We start from the raw sequence: 17807 nt of genomic DNA, 5'->3' as shown, positions 1-17807 counted from the left end.
CAAGAGAGAAAGAGAGGAGAGGGAGAGGGAGCAAGAGAGAAAGAGAGGCCGGTGGTGCCGCGCAAACCTGACAGGACTTTATGAAGCACATGTAAAATCTGCAAATATTTGCTGTGGTGTTAAACAAGATTGTGTTTTAAATAAGAATCTCATATATTTTCATGTCACTGCAGGTTATCCACCAGATATAGTACATGATTTATTTGAGGGTGTTATACTAGTGACACTTGCTCATTGTTTTGCTCACTTGATTTCAAAAAGGTATTTCACCCTAAAGAAACTTAATAGTTTGATCCAAAATTTGGGGTACAGATGGGGAGATAAAACAAATCGCTGTCACCTAATATCGCAAACGTTCTCAGGAAAGGAAACTATTGGTGGGAATGTACAGTGGTGTGAAAAAGTGTTTGCCCCCTTACTGATTTCTTATCTTTTTGCATGTTTGTCACACTGTAATGTTTCAGATCGTCAAACAAATTTATATATTAGTCAAAGATAACACAAGTAAACACATCATGCAGTTTTTAAATGAAGGTTTTTATTATTAAGGGAAAACAAAATCCAAAACTATATAGCCCTGTGTGAACAAGTGTTTGCCCCCCTGTCAAAACACTGGTTTATCGCACCTGAGTTCAATTTCTCTAGCCACACCCAGGCCTGATTACTGCCACACCTGTTCGCAATCAAGAAATCACTTAAATAGGACCTGCCTGACAAAGTGAAGTAGACCAAAAGATCCTCAAAAGCTAGACATCATGCCGAGATCCAAAGAAATTCAAAACCAAATGAGAAAGAGAATAATTGAGCTCTATCAGTTTGGAAAAGGTTATAAAGCCATTTCTAAAGCTTTGGGACTGCAGCGAACCACAGTGAGAGCCATTATCCACAAATGGCGAAAACATGGAACAGTGGAGAACCTTCCCAGGAGTGGCCGGCCGACCAAGATTACCCCAAGAGCGCAGCGACAACTCATCCAAGAGGTCACAAAAGACCCCACAACAACATCCAAAGAACTGCAGGCCTCACTTGCCTCAGTTAAGGTGAGTGTTCATGACTCCACCATAAGAAAGAGACTGGGCAAAAATGGTTTGCATGGCAGAGTTCCAAGACGAAAACCACTGCTGAGCAAAAAGAACATAAAGGCTCGTCTCAGTTTTGCCAGAAAACATCTTGATGATCCCCAAGACTTTTGGGATAATACTCTGTGGACAGACGAGACAAAAGTTGAACTTTTTGGAAGGTGTGTGTCCCATTATGTGTGGCGTAAAAGTAACACCGCATTTCAGAAAAAGAACATCATACCAACAGTAAAATATGGTGGTGGTAATGGGCTGGTCTGGGGCTGTTTTGCTGCTTCAGGCCCTGGAAGACATGCTGTGATAAGTGGAACCATGAATTCTGCTGTGTACCAACATATCCTGAAGGAGAATGTCCGGCCATCCGTTTGTGACCTCAAGCTGAAGCGAACTTGGGTTCTGCAGCAGGACAATGATCCAAAGCACACCAGCAAGTCCACTTCTGAATGGCTGAAGAAAAACAAAATGAAGACTTTGGAGTGGCCTAGTCAAAGTCCTGACCTGAATCCAATTGAGATGCTGTGGCATGACCTTAAAAAGGCAGTTCATGCCCGAAAACCTTCCAATGTGGCTGACTTACAACAATTCTGCCAAGATGAGTGGGCCAAAATTCCTCCACAGCGCTGTGGAAGACTCATGGCAAGTTATCGAAAACGCTTGATTGCAGTTGTTGCTGCTAAGGGTGGCCCAACCAGTTATTAGGTTTAGGGGGCAAACACTTATTCACACAGGGCTTTGTAGTTTTGGATTTTGTTTTCCCTTAATAATAAAAACCTTCATTTAAAACCTGCATGATGTGTTTACTTGTGTTATCTTTGACTAATATATAAATTTGTTTGACGATCTGAAACATTACAGTGTGACAAACATGCAAAAAGATAAAAAATCAGTAAGGGGGCAAACACTTTTTCACACCACTGTACATGAAAATTGGGCGCTGCTTCGATTGCTGCCTCTAATTATGGGCCCTCTTGTTCTAGAGGATGAACTTGCCTGGCATGTTGTTTTGGATCTTGTCATAGCACCTGTCCATTCTGATTAATTGATATACCCTGAATACAAAAATCAGTGAACATTGCTGGAGATACAAAAAGCTTTGTCAAAACAGTCTTCTCCCCAAGCATCATTTAGAGCAATACCCTCTTATGAATCACCTCTTTGACCCTCTTGTTCATAAGTGGACAATAAGGTTTGAGGCAAAGCATAGTTTTTTCAAACAGAGCTCGCCAAATCAGTTGTTTTAAAAACACTTCTCTGACATTTGCCAGAAAACATCAGCTCATGAATGCATCTCATTTGCACTCTTCTGACCAAAGGACATATTTGGTGGTTAGTAATGTTTCATCAGTACCAAGTGATATACCGCAAGTCTACATTACAAATGCTATCAAGCAAAGATTACCTGATGTGGCAGATGTCCACATGACACCTAATGTGTCATTCTGTGGAATGACGTACCACAAAGGAATGATTGTTCTCCATGGGCAATAATTTGGTCTGCAGGGGCCTTGCTAAATTTTTTTTGTGAAAAGGGTGACTAGTTGGTATAGAGTGAACTTTAGAGCTTTTGAATTGGGCATGGTTGGGCAGGCTGGTTTCTGATGCAGGAGTTGAGCGGCGTTTGGATAGCGCTGACTGGTGGAGCTTAGTTGGCAGCCGACTGGTTGACGTGGCAGGAGTGGAGCAGAATTGAAGGCAGACAGGCTGAGTTGGGGAAAGGCTGAACAGCAGTTGTGTAGCTGGCTGGGCTTGCATGGAGCTGGATGTATACTATGATGTAGCAGAACTGGCAGGACTTGCGTGGAGTTGGCCAAGCTGGGCTGGAATGGCAGGGGTGGCAGGATTGGTGTCAAATAGGTCAAGCTCAGCTGGAGAAATAGAGCCAAAAGGGTAGGCATAAAGCAGGTCTGCTGGCATAGCTGAGCTAACAGGATTGAAAGAAACCGGAATAGAGAAGCACCAAGACCTGTATTCCCAGATAACTTACCTAAGGTAAGGTAACACAGGTCAAGCAGGTTAGTGAGGGTCAGCCAGAGCACCAGAGAGAGCTTCAGCTTAGGTTATATATTTTCAAGCTGATTGAGAAATACACCATAGTTGCACTGCAGACACACCCAGCTGCACCGGCCAGCTTGCCAGAGGCGTATCAAGCTTTTTAAAAGTGTGGGGGATGAGGTTGTCTGGGATGGGGGTATTTGAGCAAGACTGAAGCTGAACACAACTAAATGTGTTTTACACACCACTTTATTTATGACATATAGAGTTTACCTACCTCTAAATGGAGTTTATGCACCAAATTCAACCAGGATATTCAATATTTTGCTTGCTATCATTATCAGCACAATGCAGTTATAGCTTAAGTGTTTCTGAATTACACTGCATTATCTACATTTTATGCCCAACCCTGATCAACACTGTAAGAGCCATTTATGCCACTCACTCATATTGTTACAATTTACCCACCTCTTTTGTTCAGCACACCCCTGATTCTTAAGTTGAAGAAATAAATTCTCTGCATTAAGTTATTCTGAAGAAAAAGGTCAGCTACAAATTGAAACACTTATGTAATATGATTTTAAATATTTTTATTTAAACAATAAAATGATGAAGTTTAATGCTTAAAGCATTGTTTACAGTTGATTACAATTGCACAAAAAATTTTGGATATTGTCAACATGGCATGAAAGCCAACTTGCCTGAACATTTAACACTGGATATATGAACATTTGAACCTTCACTCAGTTCAATTAAAAGAACCAAAAGTGCTCTTTCTGTTTTCCTTACAAGAGACAAACTGATTAGCAATCATTTTTCTGTTCACTCTATCCAGCTTGTCTTTATGTACACAACACACAGCAACACTGTGGAGGCGGGTTTGGATCATGGTGCTGCGTATCCATGTTTTCAGCCTCCGGAGGCTGCTGAAATGCCTTTCTGACTCTGCTGATGACACAGGCACAACTAGGAGGAGATGAGCATCTCTTTCAACTTGGTCAAAGAGACCACGAACCTCTGGGCTCATACCTTGAAGAATAGCAACTATATCAGTGCTAGAATGGAAGCTATACTTCATTTTAAACATCGAAAACTGAACTCTGAGGATGTCTGGGTTAATTTCTGGGTACTCTTCCACAACACTATGTATCTGTCCAGTTAAAAGAACTTGTTCCAGAAGTCTCAACATTTGCATTCCTCCCTGCTCAAATCGTTCCCTGAACTGCATATCAACAAGGTCCAGGACTTTATAGAACTTAGTCCTGTAGTGATCAGAAGATGATGTGTGTACATGTGCAGGAGCACTGCCTGTGAAGTGCTGAGGTGGGATACGGGTACAGGGAGTGGTAATAGGAGTTAAATGTAGGGTCTCACACATCCTTGTTGCATTTAAGTAAAGAGCCTGAAAACTTTCAGCATTTTCTTTTTTGGTAAAGCTTTCTTTAACACAGGCAACGGCTGAAAGCATGCCGTCCGGGGTCTGTGTTCTTCTCTGGAGGGACATATTCAAAACTTTCAACTCCCCTGTTATTTCCAATGCACACACCAGACCAAGGGCAACATTTCCCTGCTGAAATATGTCATGCAGGCCTTGTGCCTTACTAGCTGCATCTGAATCACTCACTACCATCTCAGCCAAAGCTAAAATTATGTTCTTCTACTGTTTCAGCACAGCACTGATGGCACTTGTGCGGACTGTCCACCTTGTTAGACACAGAGGTCTTATGGTACGACATATTTGCAGCCCCATCATATGCTTGACCACGCAACCCAGTGATAGGCAGATTTAGCCGCTGCAAAACATCCATGATAATTTTGGCTAGATTATCGCCTGTTGTCAGAGAAACCTCATAAAGCCCAATAAATTCTTTGTGAGGGACATCGCCTCTTGCTCTTTTCTGGACATATCTCATGTCCCATCCATCATTACAGAGACGTCACATGAAAAAGTCATTCTCAGAATCATTATTATACACTCCAGCTATTAATACAAAAATATATATACATATATTAATATATATTTAATATATTAACAATTATATAATAAGAGTCACTACACTTGGCCAGTCACAATATCTGTCCAACTTGTCCTATTGATTGAATCTATTATCTGCAAAACTACAGCCAGCCACTCATTTGCCTTAATCTCCTTGATGTAGCGATTCCTAAACATTTAGTCCATCTTATAAATCAAATGGTACTTGAAAGAATGCTTTTAACATTAAACTTGTGGTAAAAGTAAATTTTGTAAATACACTGGTGTTGTGCATATAATAAATATCAGTTTATGTTATGGGTTTCTCACACTGATCTGGGACCAAAATATGCAGACCAGGGCAAGGAAGAGAGTTTAGAAACACCTTTAATCAAGGTAGGGATACGAGGTTCCAAAATGACGGATGGGAATGAGTCTTGGCCAGGAGCACGCAGGTGAATCAGGCAGACAGAAGGGTTTGTGCCACTGGGGACTCAGCAGTGCACAGGTGAGGGGAGCCGACAAGGTGAGGTTGGTCTGGGGAGCTGGCTAGACAGTTCAGACAGGCAGATAGGCAACATCGCTGGGTGGCCAGGAAACCTCAGTGATGGATGCAAGTACAGGAATGGCGACCAGGTGCTGGAGTAGGTAAGTAGTCTAGAGACTGTGCTTTTCTACATCAAGACCTGTGTAGAAAATGTTACTGTGGATAAACACATATGGGTTTTCCCAAACAGGAAACCCTGGATGACTAGTGAAGTCCAGACTTTGATCAGGGCCCGTGATCTGGCTTTTAAAGCAGGTGACACCTCACTGTACAGCAATGCCAGAGCCGACCTGAGAAGGGGCATTAAACATGCCAAGGAGACATACAGGAGGAAGGTAGAGGGCCACTTGAGGGACAGAGACCCACGGCAGATGTGGAGGGGCATACAGGCCCTGACCAATTATAAAGGTCAGGGCCCAACAAACACTGATAGCAGCAGCACTTCAGTTTTGTTATGACGGATGTGGAAGTACAGCAGTGTAGGCTCTATAGCTCAAAATATCTGCTGAAGTAGTCCACTATGACAATGTAGTCTTTTGAGTTCCAAGTGAACAGATCTGTTCCGATGACTTGCCATGGCCTTTTGGGTACAGGGTGAGACATTAAGGGTTCTCTGGGGTTCGAGTTGCAGCGTTCTTGGCAGATGTTACAGGCTGCTACAGCTGCTTCGATTTGTTGTCCCGTGCCAGGCCAGAACAAGATGTCTTTCGCCCTGCTCTTACTCTTTTCTGTTCCCATGTGGCTCGCATCTATGCACTCTAACATGACCTTTCTGAGTTTACTGGAGATGATGATCTTCTCCCCTTTAAACATGATTCCGTCAATCTCAGCGATTTCATCTCTGTAGTTTCAGTATTCTTGGATGCTGAAAGGGTATGATGACCTGGGCTCTGGCCAGCCATCCAGGGACACTGGTCTCAGAAGGTTGAGCTGTGTGTTTTGGCTTGTTGCATCTATGATTTCTGCCAGTCTCTTGTCACTTATAGGGATGCTACTCATGACTGTGTGCACATGTGCTTCCATGCTCTCATTCAGGGATTGGTCATTTTGCGCAATTGATTTCCGGGACAGAGTATCAGCAACCGGAATGTCTTTTCCTGGCAGGTGGGTGATATTGATGTCATACCTTTGTAGCTGCAGTATCATTCTCTGTAGTCGTGGCGGAGAGGCTGTGGGGTTTTTTTTTAGTATTGACTGCAGTGGTTTGTGGTCTGACTCCACAATGACAATGTAGTCTTTTGAGTTCCAAGTGAACAGATCTGTTCCAATGACTTGCCAGCCAAACAGTACAGCGTATAGCTCTTTCTCGATCTGTGCATAGTTCTGTTGAGTGATTTTGATGCATAAGCAACTGGTTTGCCGTCTTGGAGCATGGCTGCACCAAGGCCATTTTTTGAGGCATCCACCTGGAGCTGTAGCTCTTTCAGTGGGTCGAAATATGCCAATACTGGGCCAGGTTGTTGAGTTTTTAAGTCTTTCATTTGTTGAAATACTCTGTCGTGGCTAGCATTCCACACGAAGTCACTGTCCTCTTTTAGCAGCTGTCACAGTGGTGCATTCATCTCAGAGAGATGGAGAGCGAACCAGGCCAGGTAGGTGAACATACCTAGTACTGTCTCTAGCTCCACCTTGTTCTCTGGTGGTTGCATCTCCTGGACTGCTTTAATTTTGTGGGGGTCTGGTTTTAAACCATCTTGTGACAGTGTGTGTCCGAAGTAGCTGACCTCTGGTACACAGATGTGACATTTGTCGGGGTTTAGCTTTACGCCTCTGTCTATATGCTGTGGTGAACAGGTGTGGGTGATTAGTGGCAGGTGAAACCAAAGTGCATAATGATCTGAAGTTACCGGGGTTGTGTATGAGCTGGTGACAGGAAGCGCTTTCAGAGTAAAAGCAGGGAGCATCGGAGGCCAGCAGGGCAGGATACGCAGGTTGTCGATAAACCTGCGTGTCTTATTTGTGGCGCTAATGTGGCTGTAATTAAGGAATATAACCTAAGATGGCACTACGAGACAAAACATCAGGACAAGCTGAAAAACGTGAATGATGAGCAGAAGCTACAGAAGGTAGAGGAGTTGAAGAGGAATCTGACATCACAGCAGACGTTTTCACCAAAGCTAAATCACACAGTGAAGCTGCTGTGAAATAAGTTTTATTGTGGCAGAGGAGAAAATCAGCCCGGCCATTTACCGAGGGAGAGTTTCTGAAGAGCTGCATGATGAAAGTGTGCAACGTCTTGTGTCCAGACAAAAAGCAGGTGTGCAAATGTAAGGCTTAGTAGAAATACGGTTGGTGATTTTAAGTCTAAGTTTATTTATTTTGGAATAATATTGTATCCTGTCTGTTTAGATTCATACTTGTGTTCAATAAATGTTTATCCTGTTCGGCCCATGACCTCAAGTGTGCTTTGAGTTTTGGCCCCCTTTGCGATTGAGTTTGACACCCCTGGTTTAGGTAATTTACACTAATTATAAAGTATTAAAAATGTATATAATCAAAATGCAGTATATAAACAATCTTGTTTGTTTCAGTGTTCTCTAATATTTAGATCCGCACAGTGCCCCAGCCTGTAAGAAAGAATAATCCTTAATGATAATGATGACATGAAGACTGTTTTGCCAAGTGTCATGCCAGACTTCCCACGTTTTTCAATATTCCCCAGGACTGAGGGTTATTTTTTTGTTAAGGCAATATTTGATTAACACTGTCAGTTGTTTGGTTGGTGCATGTTGTAATGGCATTGCTCTCACTGGAGACTACTGGACATCGCTGGGTAACCACAATTACCTCGGAGTTACAGTGCATTATTTTGATGAACAGTGGGAGCTGCATTCACATGCTGTTATGAAGACAGAAGATAGACATTTTGCTGAAACATGCGCAGAGCATTTCATTCATGTTGCACAGAAGTGGAACGTTTCAAATAAAGTCAGCACACTTGGCACAGATAGTGCAAGAAATATGACCGCTGCTGCGAGACATCTGCCATTGAACACATCCTCTGCGTCGTGCACAGTCTCCATTGTTCTGTCACAGTTTCTCTGCAGAACAATGCATTTGACAATGTCCTGGCCAAATGCACAAAGGTTGTGGGCCACTTTAAACACAGTCCAGCAAGTGCTGCAGAATTAGAACAACAAATTGAATGTGGACAAAAGAAGGAGTTGCTTATACAAGACATTCCAACCAGATGGAATTCGACTCTGGACATGATAAAAAGCGTCCGCAGAAACGAACAGCCACTGAGGGATGTCCTCACCACACACACCACCAAGATTGCCATGCCAACTACAGCTAAAATGGACAAACTGCAGAGCTTGGAAACGCTACTGGAGTCCTGCAGGTATATTTTGACTTGACATTTTGACTGAAATGGGTTAGTTTTTTCTGTTGCAGGTATGTGACTGAACGTCTAGGAGGAGAAAAGTATGTTTCATGCTCTGTGGTTCTGCCTGCTTTTTGTCATCTCTCAGGTGATGGAGAGCTCAGTTGATGACCCTGTCTACGTGGTCAAATTCAACATTCAGAACAGACCTGGAGACACACAAGGAAAATGCCAACATTGCATATCTGAAGATTGCTACCGCATTGGACCTAAGATTCAAGGACCTCGAGTGCATACCCGGAGCTGAGAGGGGTGAGGTGTGGGCTTCAGTCACCAACTTACTCAAGGAACAGAGGGTTGTTGCAGAGAAACCTGTGGAAGCAACAACATCAGAGCCACCAAAGAAAAAGGTAGCCCTGTTGGCTGCTTCATCAGAGTCTGATTCTGAACAGGAGGAAGACTCAGTTGAGAACAGGACACATGCTAACATGTGCTGACACATACTGTAAACCTCATGCTGAGACCTTATCCCTCCATAATTAAAGAGTCAATTGTTTAATGATTCCTGGATTGAATTGTGACATTGATTGACATGTAGCCACATTCAGGACTGGATGTGGACTGATGGGCTATGAGTATTCCCATTCCCAGTTTATACTACCAGAAGTACTGAGCCTGACCTGTGACTGCTCCTGTTTTCAGATGATGATGTTCGACGGTGGTTGGCCCTCTCAGGGTAGGAGTGGTACAGTCTGTCACACTCTGAGCAGAGCTCCTGGAGGCAGGTGAGGCAGCGGGCAGAGATACGGAATATTCCACAGATAGTGCAGTTCTCTGAAACAGAGATAATACACAGCACCAAACACTCCCACATTAGATTCTACTATAATCTGTATTTTCCACTGTACTAACTCTGTACACTGCTATAACTAAAATGTATGGTCGAGGACCTATTTGCTAGATGATTAGTGTTATTAATATTTGTTTTGTTTGATTAAGTATTTTTTCAATTTAGATAACATTTATTTAGTCATTTTAATGTTCATATAAATGCACAATGACAATGACATGCTCATCGCTGTATTTAATTCATTATTAGACTCAATGAACTTTTCTCAAAGTGTAAATAAACCCACTCACTGTTTTAATCACACTCTTGATCTTGTTCTGACATATGGCATCGAAACTGAACACTTAATAGTTTTTCCCCAAAACCCTCTTCTGTCTGACCATTTTCTAATAATTTTTGAATTTACATTCATAGATTATACTCTATGTGGGAAACAATTCCACTACAGTAGATGTCTATCTGACAATGCTGTTATCAAGTTTAAGGAAATCTGTTAACAGCAAAAAAAAAAAAGCTGCTGCAAAGTGGTTATGTGACCACCTGCACAGGAATGATTTGTTTGAGGATGTTCAGTCAAAGGACAAAGGACTCGTTTCTATACTTGTCCTCTATACAGTCATAATGTTTCATCATATTGTAGTGAAACACCACATTGCATGTTTAGCAGCGGGAAATGATGTGTGTTTGTGTCCAAAGATGGTAACTGTGACTTCAGTAGTCAATGGAGTAAAACAGTGGTTTATCTCCTCACCTGGGTGTTTGTTTGAGGAGTTGGAAAAAACCTGGATGGAACTGAGACTTTGATGGTTGGAAGACAAGGAGTGGCCATGACTGCTCTCCTTAGAAGAGTGGTGACGGTGGGGGAAAGCTAAAGATTTTGTCTGACCATCCAAGTAGCATGAATTTAAGGACGACTGGTACACAACTGCATCAGTGTTGAGACCCACATCCTAAGAGAAGAGAGAGTTGGCATTACAGGTCATCATAAAACGGAGATGATCACCAAGTATAAAGTAATACCAAAACCAGCAGTTCGCCAAATAAACTAGCTTCATCAGACAAAAATCTCCTCTCCACATGTGTATGATAGCAAGGTATGGGGCGGCTGTGGCTCAGGAGGTAGAGCGGGTTGTTTCCTAACAGGAGGATTAGCGGTTCGATTCCCGGCTTGTCCAGTCAACATGTTGAAGTGTCCTTGAGCAAGACACTGAACCCCCAGTTGCTCCCGGTGATGTCACTGGTGTGTGAGTGCTTGAATGGCCAAATAATGTGAAAGTGCTGTAAAAGCATAGAAAGGCGCTATAAGACCATTTATGGACTGTACCTCAAGACAGACAAACAATTTTGGCATCATTTTTAAAACTGAATTTTAAAAAGGCCAAGAAGCAGAAAATAATTATTCTCATAAACTAAGTAAATGTCATCCATGCTTTTATTTCTTATTTCAATTTCAAGCATGAGACCTCTGTTCTATGTGCCCTGTTTGTTTCTTATTAGGCTGTCTGGGTGAGTGTCTGATGTGGTGCACTGTGGCATGTTCAGATAGTGAACTCACAACAAGTTACGAGTGGCAGGACAAAGAATAAAATATTTTAATTTATGTCTTTCATTTGTTGTGTTTTTACCAGAAAGAAATGGCTACTTTCCCCTGATATTTACCTTATTACCAATTTAACATAAGGTATTTGTCAGTAACGGTTTGACCGGTGGTACTGAGAAAGGATTTGACCACTCAGATGCTCCCTGCTATTTTCTGCGATTGAATTTGAAAGCAAAATAATCTAGAATTACCACAATGCAGTTTTTACTTTATTAAAATAAGGTAATCTGCATTTGTTTAATTCTTCAGAGAATTAGAAAAGTACCAACAAAAAAAAAAAAATCCACCACACCACAAGCTCCCATACATCAGAGCATAAGGAATTCTGTGTGCCTGGCTCCTGAATGATAGGTGACTTTGGAGGAGTGAGTTTTGCTTTGTTCTGGTTTTGTTTTAATCACTGTACAAAAAAAAAAAAAAAACACAGAAAAATGTCAACCAAGTCTTTTGAGTAACATTAAATTAAATGTAAAAAGTAGTGCTGGGCAAAGACTAAAATCCTTAATCGCATTGTTCTGAGCTGCATTCAATAATGAATTCAAAAGTAGTGTATTGTGCACTTTTATTTTAAAAGTACTGCTATATGAACAAAAGTGCAATAGCATTTGGTTTGCAAACACTTTAACAAATAAGGTGCTTTTTAACAGCAGCATTTCCTTTACACAGTAGCAGTTAAAATATTTCTTGTAAATCTCAAACACTAATATAATCAAATCAAATATAAAACCAAAGCTATCTGCCACTGCCAGGGCATTAACATTTTATCTAGTTTGTTATAGAAAAACAAGTTACCCTCAAAGTCCAGTGCCACGATCATAACATTACAACAGGCACCTTCTGAGCAACAGCAAGTTAACATTTATAAATCTGTTTCTGAACAGATACCAGCAGAAACATTTTCCTTTAATCAGGGTGCAGCATAAACAGTCCACAGTGGCAAGAAAAGGTATGTGAATCTTTTGGAATTTCATGGTTTTCTGCATTAATTTGTCATAAAATCTGATCTGATCTTCATCTAAGTCAAGAGTACTGACCAATATAATGTGCCTAATATAACAACACAAAAAAAATTCTGATCTTTCATGTCTTTATTGAGAACAACCATAAAAACCTCATAGTGCTAGTGGAAAAAGTATGTGAACCCTTGAGTTAATGACCTCAAAAAAGCTAATTGGAGTTAGGTGTTAGTATACCTGGAGTCTTGTTAAGAAAATGAGTTAGGAGGTGGGGACTAGAGCTACTTTGACTGATAAAAACCACTCAAAGGTTGTCTAACAAAAGAAGACTATTAAAAATTACAGTAAGTCTGTAACCATATTATCACACCGATGGAAGTTCTGTGACTGCTGCTGACTAAGAATAAACATAAATATGGTAAGACTGCTATTCATGTTGGCACTAATGACTCTCATCTATGCCAGTCAGAGGTCGCTAAAATTAATGTTGAGTTGGTGTGTAACTTTGCAGAGCAATGTCGGACTCCATAGTTTTCTCTGGACCCTGCCCAATCTGACCAGTGATGGCATGTTTAGCTGCATATCGCCATTCAACCACTGGCTGTCTAGGTGGTGTCCAGAAAAAGATGTGGGCTTCATAGACAATTAGATAACATTTTGGGAAAAACCTGGTCTGATTAGCAGAGATGGCATCCATCCTACTTTGGATGGTGTGACTCTAAAATTAGAAGTCTGGGTGAATTTATTTTACAACCTAAATTATGACAACCCAGAGTTGAGTCCAGGACACAGGGTCGCAGTCTTGCACACCTCTCTGCAGCTGCTACCCACCCAAAACTCCCAGTACCCCATAGAGACAGTTTCAGCCCCCTTACCACCTAAATTGTATAACCCCACCTGATCACAGTACCTGTCACAGCCCTTGAAGCGCAGGTCGAGGTGGATGTACGGCAGCCATCTTAAACTCAAACTTATTAATCAACCCTAGACCTAAACATAGTTATAACTCATTTAAAAGCCTCACTCTGAGTCTCTCACACCCAAACTACCCCTGCCCCTTATTAGGGTTGAAATTTTTAATTTCTAAGTATGTCAATGAGCACCATATAAAGGGTTAAATTAAACATGTAACTGGAGCAATGACAGGTATAAAGGTGGTATGACGAAACCCTACCTTGTGTCTCAGTGTAGGAATGATTCTCTCGTAGAACTCAGGATGGGGATGAGCCTCCTGGAATCAAAACAAACAAGTTATTTTAAGTTATTATTAATGGTTCCACTTCAAGTCAAACAAAACATACAATACACTATGCATACACTTATACCAGAACAATGTGTAAAGTAGCTTATGACTATTTAACCATAAAATCTTGTAAACTGTTCTCATACAATGATGGCATCAATAGTTACTGTTTCATTGTGACAAACTGTCACGTCCATAGCTGGCACCTCTGCTCCCTCATGTGCCAGCAACCAAACTTGGCGGCAAGGCACACCCAGCACAGCTGACACCAATCTGCCCGGCAGTACTTAAGCCAGGCACTGGTGTGTCCTCGTCGCCAGTTTGTTGTGTCTGCTACCTGATATTTTTCTGGCTCCTCTGTTTCCTGATCTTCTGACTGGCTTGGGCTGCGGACCTTACCTCCTTCCCACGAACTCATCTGCGGAGTAAGCTCCCAGTACCCCATAGAGTTTTTTTGTGGGGGCGCCTAAGTTGTGGAATGCATTGCCCCTTTATATTAGACAGGCCCCCTCGTTGTCCACTTTTAAAACCTATTTGAAGACTCATCTGTACCGTCTGGAGTTCGAACCAGTATGATCCTGTGTCTTGAGCTTGTGATTTATGATAGGGGGTTGTTTTAAGTATGATGTTTTTGTTTTGCTGTTCGTTTATGTTGTTTTTTAAGGGGTGTTGTGGATATTGTGTTAAGCACTTTGGTCAGCTTCGGCTGTGTTAAATGTGCTATATAAATAAAGTTGATGATGAAGCTACTCACCTGCTACTTGCCCGTTCATCCTGCTCTCAGGTGTGGGGAAGACCTACACACATCACGCTTTCCAGCTGAATAAGCTTCTCGCCAGCAACTTACCTGTTCATCCAGTTGTCTGGTGAGTGAAACCTGCACATCAAACATCCCGATAATTAAGCTTCTCACCTGCAATTTACCTATTCATCCTGTTCTCCGGTGTGAGTATAATCTAGACACCGAACTCCTCTGCTAAAGAGCTACTCACCTGCCTCTTACCTGATCATCCTGCTCCCCGAGACCCATCAACACGCCACCTGCTTCCCCTGAACTCCGGTGTGGAGACATTCTTCGCAGCACTCCTGTCATTACTTAAGTTACAGTGGCAAGAAAAGTATGTGAACCCTTTGGAACTTCATGGGTTTTCTGCATTAATTTGTCATAAAATGTGATCTGATCTTCATCTAAGTCAAGAGTATTTATGAATATAATGTGCCTAATATAACACAAAAAATTCTGATCTTTTTTCTAGTGGAAAAAGTATGTGAACCCTTGAGTTAATGACCTCAAAAGCTAATTGGATTCAGGTGTTAGTATACCTGGAGTCTTGTTAAGAAAATGAGTTTGGAGGTGTGGACTAGAGCTACTTTGACTGATAAAAACCATTCAAACCTTTTGAGTTTGCTCCACACAAGAAGAATATGCTTATGTGAGCCATGCCTCACCAAAAAGAGTTTTCAGAGGATCTATGATCAAGAATAGCTGATTGATATAAAGCTGGAAAGGTTTATAAAGTGATTTCAAAGATGTTAGAAATTCACCAGTCTACAGTTAGGCAAACGATCTACAAATGGAGACACTTTGGGACAGTGGCTACTTTACCAAGAAGTGGGCATCCAGTCAAAATGACCCCAAGAGCACAACAAAGACTCATCAATGAGGTAAAGAAACAACCTCGAGTGACAGCCAAAGATTTGAAGACATCATTGGAACTGGATAACATCTATGTTCATGAGTCTACAGTACATAAAACATTGAACACGCAGATTGTCTATGGCAGGACACTAGGAAGGAAGCTGCTGCTTACTATAAAGAACATTGCTGCACACCTGAAGTTTGTGAAAGAGCACATTGACACAGCTGTATTGGCAAAATGTTTTGTGGACTGATGAAACTAAGATTGAACTATTTGAAAAGAACACGCAGCACTACATATGGCATAAATAGGGCCCTGCATATCATCATGAAAACATCCCAACCGTAAAGTATGGTGGAGGAAACATCATGATTTGGGCCTGCTTTGCTGCATCAGGGCCTGGCCAGCTTGCAATTAGTGAGGGGAAGATGAATTCCCAAGTATATCAAAAAATTCTTCAAGATAATGTGAGAATGTCTGTGCATCAGCTGAAACTCTGTAGAAGTTGGGTGATGCAACAGGATAATGACCCAAAACACTGGTGTTTGGTATACTTACAGTACTGTCACTCTTACCTGATCCTCCTGAGTGCTGCAGGAGCAAGATCCTGACAAAGTACTTATGCTCCTTCCAGCCTTGAATGTGGGTCTCCACTCCTCCATCAGCATCATCTGCGGCCTCCCAGGGTTGAGCCTCTCCAACTACTCTGCCTGTTCCTGTGCTGCCTCTACTCGCAGTCCCCATTGACAACCAGCACAGGGTTTCCCATCCATGCATCCATCCATCCCTGAACTCACCTCAGCCTTCATTTGCCGCCTCCTCATCTTCACTACACCCTTTGAGGATCCTCCCACCTGCAACCCCAGGTTGTTCTCTTCATCGTACTCACCAGTTGCCCAGTCGATTCCTTCCCGTTCCTGTGACCTGTTGGGTTGGTGACATTTCCCCTGTCTGTTCCTCAAAGCTAGTTAACAGTTTTGAGTGTTGCTCTCTGGGTCCACTCTTGTAATTTCAGATGGTATAGGTCATAAAACTAACTGGCAATTCCATTTCCTTCTTCCTTTCTTATATCAAACCCACAAACAAACTTGTGCAGCACAGTTTTAGCTCTATTTATCCAGTTCAGGAGTTGCAGTGCAGTTTTTGTAGATGTTCTTACAGTAAATATGATGGTGAGCAGTTTGCATGATTTTAGCTAGCATGGGCACACACACACCTAAGCTGTGTTTTCATTCCTTGTAGGGACTTTACATTGACTTACATTCATTTCCTGTGGACTTATCCTAACCATAACCAGTACTTGCCTAAGCCTGACCCTAACTTTAATCTTACCCTAACCTTAAACCATGTTGCCACCCTAAAATTCAGTGATTCCCTTGTGGGGACCAGCCTCTGGTCCGCCACATGGAAAATCCTCACAATGTGAGTGTGTTAACGGGTTTTGGTCCCCAGAATGTAAGTAAAACAAAGGGACACACACTTGGTTGTTTTCTTCCCTCATGGAGATTTTTGAAAGATTTACATTATTTCCTTGAGGTTTTCCATAAAGCAGGGTCAACAAACTCTGAAGGTGACCCTGAACTGAGGGGTTGACTAACCCTGACATAGAAAACCTGGAGTTTTTGGTTCCAGAAGAGCTGATCAGTGTTATAATTATCCATTATGCCATCAACCTCTGATACTACAATTCACTCTGGCAATGGCTTAAATAAAGAACTGAGTTGTCTAATTAATTCAGTGAATCTAGAAATATAAGTGCAGCTGTGACATTAATGCACTTTTGTCTAACAGCAGCTGCAACAGCGAGCCTGATTAGGAAAACTTGTTCCAAACACTCTTAAAATATATACTTTTTTTTAGCAAACTTTGATGGATGATAAATGCTTGAATATTACTCTTTATTTATTTTAATATATTTATACAGCTGTAAGCTAGAGGAGACAAAAATCTGGTGGCAGCATAGGTGTCACATCCGCTCGGCGCGGCCTGCCTCTCTTCTTCCTTTCTCTCTCTCGACCTGCGGGATCTGCACCTTAGCTTATGTGCTACATGAGAATTATGTGTTAAATGAGATAATGGACTGGATATTTGGACCCTTTATATCATTTTTCCCCTTGTTCTGGACCTTGTGTAGATGATTGGCTTGTTTAAAGTTTACTTGTTCTCTCTAAATAATTAGTTTGACATGGTGGTTTTGAAGTGCTGTATTTTAGTCACTGGATGGAAAATAGGTTTATATCAATAAAGTGTTCTTGATTGCTTACCCATGAGTGTGTACCTTTTTACATAATATAGTATATTTTTGCACACAATATGTGTATACATGCAAACACACCACACATGCAATATATATATATTTTTATATAACATGTATTTCTTATTTGTGTACATACAGTGGGTATGAAAAGTATTCAGACCCCCTTAAATTTTTCACTCTTTGTTATATTGCAGCCATATGCTAAAATCATTTAAGTTCATTTTTTTCCTCATTAATGTACACACACCACCCCATATCGACAGAAAAACACAATTTTTGACATTTTTGCAGATTTATTAAAAAAGAAAAACTGAAATATCACATGGTCATAAGTATTCAGACC

The 17807-nt window shown here is 41.5% G+C and overlaps 1 protein-coding gene and 1 long non-coding RNA gene across 2 annotated transcripts in view; one reads left to right on the top strand and one right to left on the bottom strand.

Moving 5' to 3' along the window:
- The window catches only part of rnf31 (ring finger protein 31), an 83238-nt gene that overhangs the window by 50531 nt on the left and 14900 nt on the right, over window positions 1–17807 (bottom strand). The window contains exons 5-7 of the mRNA XM_020585478.1: window positions 13499–13555; window positions 10520–10718; window positions 9599–9752 (exon numbers count right to left, since the gene is read on the bottom strand). Of these exons, the coding sequence (XP_020441134.1) occupies window positions 9599–9752; window positions 10520–10718; window positions 13499–13555 (410 nt within the window). The remainder of the gene's footprint in view (window positions 1–9598; window positions 9753–10519; window positions 10719–13498; window positions 13556–17807) is intronic.
- Window positions 12673–16442, top strand: LOC109951164 (uncharacterized). Its single transcript, XR_002273580.1, has 4 exons — window positions 12673–12742; window positions 14352–14433; window positions 14528–14685; window positions 15842–16442. It is a non-coding gene; the product is annotated as an uncharacterized LOC109951164 (long non-coding RNA).

The sequence above is a fragment of the Monopterus albus genome, unplaced genomic scaffold (assembly GCF_001952655.1).
Source record: "Monopterus albus unplaced genomic scaffold, M_albus_1.0 scaffold367.1, whole genome shotgun sequence".
NCBI classification, from domain to species: Eukaryota; Metazoa; Chordata; class Actinopteri; order Synbranchiformes; family Synbranchidae; genus Monopterus; species Monopterus albus.
This window is presented reverse-complemented; position numbering and strand designations above follow the sequence as displayed.